Below are 9,811 nucleotides of genomic sequence, written 5' to 3'. Positions count from 1 at the left end.
CGCTCTAAGAAGGATTGATAACAGTGGCATTAGTAAAGCTGCTCTAGTAGACTGTATGGGTTAAATGAAGCAAGTTCATCATCTGAAAGTATATAAGGATGATCTACGGTGAGTAAAATGGTTAGAAATGCTAAAATTAAATTCACTTGCAATATAATTAAGGACAGAAATATATGATAAATTCTGAGTCAGTGTGATATGTGTGATACACAGAACAAAGAAGCATATTTAGGATGCTGAATTAAACCTATAAAGCAACTCATAAAGAATAAAAGCAGATATTTAGTGAATACAGTAAGAGAACAGGACTCAGTTTTAGCCTCATTGTAGCATTAAAATTAGTGTATCTAAAGAGTCTTGTCAGATGTATTTGTAAAAATTTAAATATTTTTAAATGGACATAATAGACATGCTTCTCATTTCTGGTACAAGTAGAAACTTAGCAATAGTCCTAAATATCCGCTTAAAAAAATAAGAGTAGGTTCTCCACAATCTAAACCTTCATGAAACTAGAAGAAAAAAAAAATGTAAACCCCAAAACTTCAAATCATGTGTAGGCAGAGGGAATACAAATCAGCAGATTTGGTGTCAGCATCATAAGAGGGCATCACAGCAGCAGGGTTATTTATGCAGGAAAATCCCAAAGTACTAAGGAGTTTTAGTAGCAAAAGAATATTGAAAACAGCAGAAAATTATCAGTCCCAGTAAGAGAGTGCCTCACATTGAGAGTGAATTTCTCCAGAATACCAGAAAACCAAGCAAGTCAGTGTACACATAATGATGAAGAGAAAACTATGTTACCACAAAGACAGTAAAAATGTTGCAGCTGAAGAGGGGGCCAGTGAGCCAAGAATCTGGGGAAAATATCCTATCCCCCATGCCATATAAACCTCCTGATAACTCGCCCCCCAAATCCAACTTGTTCATATATAAACAATAAATAGATAAACTTCTGTATCCACATGAAAGTATGATAAGAAATAAACAGAAAAATAGGAAATCATGATTTCTCAACAGAATTACATCACCTGAAAGAAATATTTGTAGTGAAACAGAAAAATGGCAGCCCAGCACTCCTAAGTGAAGCCACTAAAACAATAACATACTTTTTAGTGAGGAAAAAATATACAAATATTCAAAACAGAAATTAAAATTAAAATTCAATGATATACTATTTTGACAAAGATTAAAATGTTTGCAACATTTATTTTCTTGAAGGTGGTGAAATACACACAGATAAGAACGTCAATTGATTTAATCTCTAACAGACATTTTAGTAATAATGGATGTGAGAGTTGGACCATAAAGAATGCTGAGCTCCAAAGAACTGCTGCTTTTGAATTATAGTGCTGGAGATGACTCTTGAAAGTCCCTTGGACAGCAAGATCCTAAAGAAAATCAACCCTGGATTTCGTTGAAAGGACTGATGCTAAAGCTGAAGCTCCAGTACTTTAGCCACCTGATGCGAAGAGCCAGCTCAATGGAAAAGACCCTGATGCTGGGGAAGATTGAAAGCAAAAGGAGAAGCAGGTGACAGAGGATGAAATTGTTAGACAGCATGGCCAACTCATTAGACATGAATTTGAGCAAACTCCAGGAGATAGTGAAGGACAGAAACCCGGTGTGCTGCAGTACATGGGGTCACAAAGAGTTAGACACAACTTAGCGACAAAACATGGAGGAGCCTGGTAGGCTGCAGTCCAGGGGGTCGCTAAGAGTCGGACACGACTGAGCAACTTCACTTTTGCTTTTCACTTTCATGCATTGGAGAAGGAAATGGCAACTCACTCCAGTATTCTTGCCTGGAGAATCCCAGGGACGGGGGAGCCTGGTGGGCTGCCGTCTATGGGGTCACACAGAGTCCGACACGACTGAAACGACTTAGCAGCAGCAGGAGCAGCAACTAAACAACAAAATTACACAAACCATCACTCCCTAATCATTTTCGATATTCCTATTATCTGCATTTTAGAGTTTATCACTTTTATTGTATCTGTATGTTGGAGATGCCATAAAATGACCTGTTCATTTATTCCCAAATTCACGTTCAGTGAACCACATTAACAGCTTGCAGTTGATCATGGTGGAAGTATTTATGCCAAGGAATTGGTAAATTCTACAAATTTATGTGTGGTTTATAGCTTTTTGATAGTCTAGGCTTAAGAAAGTGGTGGAAATGATGCAGATTAAACTTAAAAGTGTGTCATATTTGTAGCCATTATATTGTGAATAACACAAAAATGGAGGAACATTTCTTCTGGTATTCAAAAAGTTTTGTACTTCAGGAAAACTAATATCACTGACCAATGAGAGAAATCCAGGCATATAACTTCCTTGATTCACTTTTGTCTTACTTATTAACATAAACATATCAAACCCTAATGGAATTCATCAATGATACAAGAGATTTCTTTGCTGAATTGACATTCACAGAATGCTAATATTGATTGTTGCTAAATACTTGCTGAAATTCAACTATATTTGAAATTCACACCATAGCTGAAATTCAACTTCTATTTGATCAAGTTACAATGCATTCAAGGACTTATTTACAACTGTCAAGTCCATTCACCCTCACACACTCCTTGATAATCATTTCAAACCTCCAGCCAACCTTCTTCTCCATATTGACTGTCCAATGCTGACCTTGCTTCCTTGTCTATGAGAAATTTGAAGCAATTGAAAAGAACTTCCAGACTCACTATCATTTGTGTCTATATTATTAGAAAGTGATTGTACGTTCTTTTTACTTTTACTGGAGGATAATTGCTTTATAATGGTGTGTTGCTGCTCCTGCTGCTAAATCACTTCAATTGTGTCCGACTCTGTGTCACCCCATAGACAGCAGCCTACCAGGGTCCTCCAACCATGGATTTTCCAGGCAAGAGTACTGGAGTGGGGTGCCATTGCCTTCTCCGATAATGGTAGTTTCTGTCACATAACAACGTGAATCACACAGATATCCTCTCCCTCATGAGCCTTTCTCCCTGTCCAATCTGTGCTTTTTTAAAGCCAAAGCTCTTGCTTGTGCTTTCAACGATACCCATTTGCTTAATCAGGTGCACACTCCCCCAATGCCATTCTCTCTTCCATAATTATTTTTCCTTTTTCTAATGTAACATTCTCTTCAGCAAAGGAACAGGCTATTATTTCTTCTATCATAAAACATTTTTTAAAGTCTTCCTTTCTCTCTGTTTTTCTTCACTGTCCATTTTCTCTGATCTTTACATCAAAGTTTCTCACAAAGAATGTTTAAATTGGTCTCCACTCTTATTCTTTCCTGTCTCTCTTCAACCTACCTCATTAGACCTTTACTTCAATATTCCCCTGAACTCTAGTTGTTGGATCAATTATGAAACACATATGCACAGAATCTTCCACTTATTTTCACTTCTCTAGCTAGCGAGTCCGTTTCATGTCTCAGTTATTATTATTAACAGTTGTAGTATTATTTAATAGCTTCTTTCTTCTAACCTTACCCGTAAATCACCTCCCATCATCATGCTTTTTCTTATAACCCTCCTGCCACACTTCAGCTCCGATTGTAAATTCAAACTTATTTACTCATTGCCACACCACACAGCTTGTGTGATCTTAGTCCCCCAACCAGAGATGGAACCTGGACACTTGGCATGAAAGTGTGGAGTCCTAACAACTAGACCACCAGGAAATTCTCCATAAACTCAAATTCTAAGAAAGACTACAAGCTCTGTAATGTCTTTTTCTTTTTACTCTTCCAGCCTAATTTCCTCCCTTTCTCCCCTGAGTTCAATCAGTCAAGTCACACTGGCCTCTTTGCTCTTCTGCTTTGCTCTTCCCTATGATTAGCTGTCTGACAAAAGCCCTAACTTCATTTTAATCTTACCTCAAATGGTATTTATTCAATGGGACCCACTCTGATCATCCTATTGGGGCCCTCATACACTCCATACCCACTTCACTCTCCTTTCATTTCCCCATGACACATAACACCTTCTGAAATCCCATATCATTTATTTATTCTCTTTATTGTATATTACCTGCTCCCCTAGTTGGATATAATCTTTACAAAATCAGTGTATCATCTCTTAATGATGCCTTCTGAACATCTATAACAGTACCTGGCATACAACACATATTTTTTCATTGTTAAATCAATCTTTCTAGTCTTCTTTCATGAGGAATTAACTTAGCTGATTTCCCTTTGCAGAAAACTCATAGGAAGTCTCTTTGTTTTTGCAAGACAACTTATTTTTGCCCCACTTACCCAGTTTGGTTTAATTTGATTTGCTGTGGTATAGGTTCAACCAGGAGTTGTCATGAAGAAAAATGTTAACCTTATAAAGAAATAATAGCCTCTCCCTCATATTATTATGTGAACAGGAGTGAAATTTTCTCCTGTAGTGTTACCATCTGTGCCCACTTAAGTTTGGAACCACTGGAAGTGTGGCTAGAATCTGCTATTCTTTTCCAACTCACATACCCAACACCAGGAACCCTCTTCTTTATAAACCCTCCTGTTTATATGATTTCTTTAAAAAAAAAAAAAAAGCACACATAGCATACTGAGAATCTAATTACTTTTCCCCAAACAGCAATGATGAAGACTTTGGGGACTTTAGGTATCTTACTAGTAATTAAGGTATAGTGTAAAATTGTCTATAGGGGCAAAATAAGAAAAATACCATTATGATCATTTTCCACAAAATAGTACTACCATTATAATTTTCCATAATATTAAATCCCTATAACTGGATAATGTTGAAATTTTTTATTATTGCTGTTGTTTTTATTGTTGTATTTAAATGATGTTAATGTGAACTTCATTACATAACTACATAAATTTAAATACCATACAATTAGAGAAATAAGAGAAGCAATTGTTCAAAAAAGCCTGAAATCTTAAAAGAGCATAATATCTAAAAGTTTTACTTTTAAAATTTTATTTATTTATTTATTTATTTATTCTGCTCTGGGTCTTCACTGCTGCACCAGCTTTTCTCTAGTTGCAGTGAGTGGGGCCCACTCTCTAATTACGGTGCATGGGCTTCTCATTGCAGTAGCTCCTCTTGTTGTGAAGCACTAGCTCTAACACACTTGAGCTTCACTAGTTTCAGCACTTGCACTCAGTAGTTGTGGTTCTTGGGCTCTAGAACAGAGGCTCAGTAGTTGTGTGCCTGGGATTACTTGCTCTGAGCATTTGGATTTTCCTGGCTTGGGGATTGAATCTGTGTCTCCTGCAATGGCAAGCAGATTCTTTTACTCTGAGCCACCAGGGAAGACCTTAAAAGTTTTGCTTTTTATCGCTTTCTATAAAATGTCATCATAATGTAATCAATTAACAATAATATCAAGTGATTCATTTTTTTCTAATCATTCTGCATTTATTTTGCTACCACACAAATTTCAGCCAGCTTTCTTGGTGAAGAGATTCACAGAAATTCAGCCATGAAAATTATTATATAAATCATTTAAATCTACAAATAAAACATCCAGTGCTAATATGGCTGTTATTAAGTCAGTGTTAATAACAGTGTTAATAACATGGTTGGATTAATCACTGTTTCTCTCTTATCTTCTAAAAACTTTCCTGAAAGAAATAAGGAGAGAAAGAAGCATAAATCCAAACTTTATTTCAAAACTAATATTAGAAAAAGTCTGAATCCCAAAACAATAAAATAGAAATAAACATTCAGAAAACAATGGAGGCAAGAGAAGGGAGTAGGAAGATGTTAAGAAAGGAAGTCCATTTCTGCAAAGTTAAGAAAAGCTGCCAAATTTCTCTTTTTAAAGTAAGTAGCACAGGTTAAGATATGAGCCAGACAGCAGCAGGAAATTTTCTTGACCTTATTTGGTTCCTAGAGCAGAGCAGTCAGTGTGGACTAAAAGAAGTAAGCTGAATTAGACAGAAGTTATTTCTGGTTGGGGGCAGTGATGTAGAGAATAATTCTGCATATTTGAAGGAAATAGTCTGTTATTAAAGCTGTGAGAACAGATATAGAGCCGCACATCTCAGCTGTTTTACAAAGGGAGAAATCACCTCACTTCTAAAGTGGGATCAAAAATGCTACAGCCCAGTCTCGATGCATGAGACAGGGCACTCAGGGCCAGTGCACTGAGATGACCCTGAGGGATGGGATGGGGAGGGAGGTAGGAGAGGGCTTCAGGATGGGGGACACATGAACACCCATGGCTGATTCATGTCAATGCATGGCAAAAGCTACTACAATATTGTAAAGTAATTAGCATCCAATTAAAATAAATTAATTAATTTTAAAAAATGCTACAGCTAAACTTATGCTTTTGGCAACAGTAGGTTGCGCTATTTTATATAAACCTCAGGTTGGAAACGAAAGGTTGGTCAATGTATTAAAAATCCTTCTGAAGGAGCCAGAGAGCTAACAAGGCATTGAGGATTTTCAGGACCAAGATCCAGAAGAAAAGGGCAGTATAGGAAACAGCGTCCAGCATTTTTCACCATTTTTCTACTTGAGATACCTACATACTTTGATTTATTGTTTTATTTTATTGCACTCCATGGATACTGTGTTTTTTGTTGTTGTTACAAAATTGTAATGCTGTTACAACCTTGAAAGGTCTGTGACAACCTGGCACAAGGTCTAACTAAGCAAGCCTGTCAGCTCCATTTTCCCAACAGCATTTGAATCACCTGTCACATATTCGTAATTCTCACAGTATTTCAAAATTTTCCAGTACTTTATATTTGTTATGGTGACCTGTGATCAGTGATCTTTGTTGCTATTACTACAGCTCACTGAAGAGTTCAGGTGATAGTTAGCATTTTTTTAGCAATAAAGTATTTTTAATTAAGGTACATGCATTTTTTTAGGCATAATACTATTGTACAATTAATAGATTACAGTAGAGTGTACATATAACATTTACACGCACTGGGAACCAAGTATTCATGTAACTTGCTTTATTGTCATATCATCTTTATGGTGGTGGTCTGGAAACCCACAATATCTCTGAGGTCTGCCTGTATTGGCATGTTCTGAAAAGAAATCAAAAGAAAATACTTGAGAATTTTTCCTTTATCTTAACATTAATGATTATTTTTATATCACTAAGATCTTGTGGACCACCACACTTAAACTGTTATACCTTTGTGGCAATTTTGTGTGTGTGTGCCCTGCTAAGTCATTTCAGTTGTGTCCCACTCTTTGTAAACCTATGGACTATAGCTCACCAGGCTCCTCTGCCCATGGAACTCTCCAGGCAAGAATACTGGAGTAGGTAGCCATTCCCTTCTCCAGCGGATCTTCCTGACCCAGGGATCAGATCCGGGTCTCGTGCATTGCAGGCAGATTGCTTACTGTCTGAGCTATCAGGGAAGCCCAATTAATAGGAAGGAGAACTCAATTCAAAACATTATTATGGTGAGAAAAACAAATCAAAACCTTAATCACACCCTTCTCTGTTCATAGCCTGATTTTTCTACACTATCAACATATCTTGGTGTTAACATAAGTACATAAAAATTAATGATCATCCTTGATGCCTCTCACCTTCCTACCACACAGCTATCAGTAAATAATCAAAGTTGAGTGTTCAAACTACATCCAGAATCTAACTGCTTCTCCTATCCCCACCATTATTACCCTTGTCTAGGCTCCCATCAATTCTCATCCAAAAGATTATAAGGAAATCCATTTCATCCTTGCTCCCCTACTCTCTGTTCTCAATACAGTAACATTGTGATTCCTTCACCACAGAAGTCAAGTCAGTTCTTCCCTCAAATGCCCCCTATAATACTAATCACTCAGAGTAAGTACTGAAAGCATTCAGCCAAACAGAATGCCCATGACATGACTATCACCAACTTTCTGCCTTTATTGCCTGCCGCCCACTTCATGACTCACTGAGTTCCAGGCACATGGGACGTCTTACTGGAACAACACTCTAGACCAATACTCTCTCATTCTCTGTCATTTCTACATAAAAGTATGTAGAAATACTTTCACATACTTGCATGACTCACTTCCCTACTTCCTCTGGCATTCTGCTGAAATGTCATTTCTTGAAGAAGATTTCATAGACCCAATCTTACAAAAGAGTGCCCACTGACACATGCTTATTCTTGCTTATTCTGTGTTTTATCTTCTGAAAAACATATGCATTAACTTGTTCATCTTATCTTTACAAACCTTTTCAAATGAAAAAGATCCAGGTCCTCATGTCAGGTACTCATGGATCTTTTCCAAGGTAGTATCCTCTGCAAATTGAACACTGCTTGCTAAAAAATATATTTCAAGTGAATGAATGACTAATGAAGAGTAATTGGAATCATATATGTGAAGAACACAGTTACTAATGGAACAAATTTCTGATACGAAAAGAAAATTCAAGAAATGAGTCAAAAGTATTAAAATGAGAAATAAATGTCATAAACATAAAATGGAGTTTTGATTTTTTTTCTAGTGCTGCCAATGATTTTCATTAGGCAGCTTCAGTTTCCTCCCAAACACCCTGCTCAGAGCCAACTTCACTTCCTTATTCCTCAGGGTGTATATCAAAGGATTCAGCAGCAAAGTGACAGTGGTGTGTATGACAGCCACATACCGTCCCTGTGATACAGATGTGGCAGAGGCAGGGGGGATGTAGGTGAGCCCCACAGTTCCATAAAACAGAGATACCACCATGAAATGGGAGGCACATGTGGACAGAGCCTTGTGGAGCCCACAGCAGGTCCGGTTCTTGAACAGAAGGAAGCTGATAATATACAAGTAGGAGAGGAAAGTGAAGAAGCATGGTACCATAGCTAAGCTGCCAGTGACAATAAAAATGAGCCACTGATTGAGCCGAATGTCACCACGAGCTAACTCTAAGAGGGGCTTCACATCACAAAAGAAGTGATTGAGTTTCAGAGAGTGGCAAAAGTTCAGACGTGCAGTCATGACAGAATGCATCAGAGCATAGAAGAAGCTGGTGATCCAGGCCACAGTTGCCAGAATACACGCCTTGAGGTTCATGATAACAGTGTAGCGAAGTGGATAACAGGTGGCCACAAAGCGGTCAAAACCCATCATGGCCAGCAAGATGGACTCAGTGCAGCCCAGAAAGTGGAAAAAATGTAGCTGAGTGATGCAGCCCAGGAAAGACACGGCCTTGTGAGCAGAGAGGAGGTTTGCCATTAGTATGGGCAGTGTCACTGAAGAATAGCAGATATCCAGACAAGAAAGATTTCCCAGGAAAAAATACATAGGGGAGTAGAGTCTTGGCTCCGAGATGACAACCACTAATTTGGATCCGTTTCCAAACAGATCGATCATGTATATAATCAGGAGGGTCATAAGGAGAACAGGCTGCAACTCCTGAGTGGAGGTCAGTTCCAGCAGGAGAAACTCATTCACTGTGGTAACGTTCTCCATCGCTCTGAGAAGGATTGATAACAGTGGCATTAGTAAAGCTGCTCTAGCAGACTGTATGGGTTAAATGAAGCAAGTTCATCATCTGAAAGTATATAAGGATGATCTACGGTGAGTAAAATGGTTAGAAATGCTAAAATTAAATTCACTTGCAATATAATTAAGAACAGAAATATATGATAAATTCTGAGTCAGTGTGATATGTGTGATACATAGAACAAAGAAGTATATTTAGGATGCTGAGCTAAGCCTATAAAGCAGCTCATATAGAATAAAGGCAGATATTCAGTGAACACAGTAAGAGAACAGGACTCAGTTTTAGCCTCATTGTAGCATTAAAATTAATGTATCTAAAAAGAGTCTTGTCAGATATATTTATAAAAATTAATTTCTGGGTACAAATAGAAGCTTAGCAATAGTCCTAAATATCTGCTTTTAAAAAA

General features: G+C 37.6%; 1 protein-coding gene across 1 annotated transcript; it reads right to left on the bottom strand.

Moving 5' to 3' along the window:
- Nucleotides 1-8,417: 8,417 nt before the first annotated feature.
- LOC138425397 (olfactory receptor 12D3-like) lies at nucleotides 8,418-9,371 on the bottom strand. The gene has a single exon (XM_069563208.1). It carries the CDS (start codon nucleotides 9,369-9,371, stop codon nucleotides 8,418-8,420), a length of 954 nt encoding a protein of 317 aa, XP_069419309.1.
- Nucleotides 9,372-9,811: the final 440 nt, after the last annotated feature.

Source organism: Ovis canadensis, chromosome 20, assembly GCF_042477335.2.
Source record: "Ovis canadensis isolate MfBH-ARS-UI-01 breed Bighorn chromosome 20, ARS-UI_OviCan_v2, whole genome shotgun sequence".
Classification (NCBI taxonomy): domain Eukaryota; kingdom Metazoa; phylum Chordata; class Mammalia; order Artiodactyla; family Bovidae; genus Ovis; species Ovis canadensis.
The sequence above is the reverse complement of the archived record's forward strand: the minus strand, read 5'-3'. Positions and strand labels throughout refer to the sequence as shown.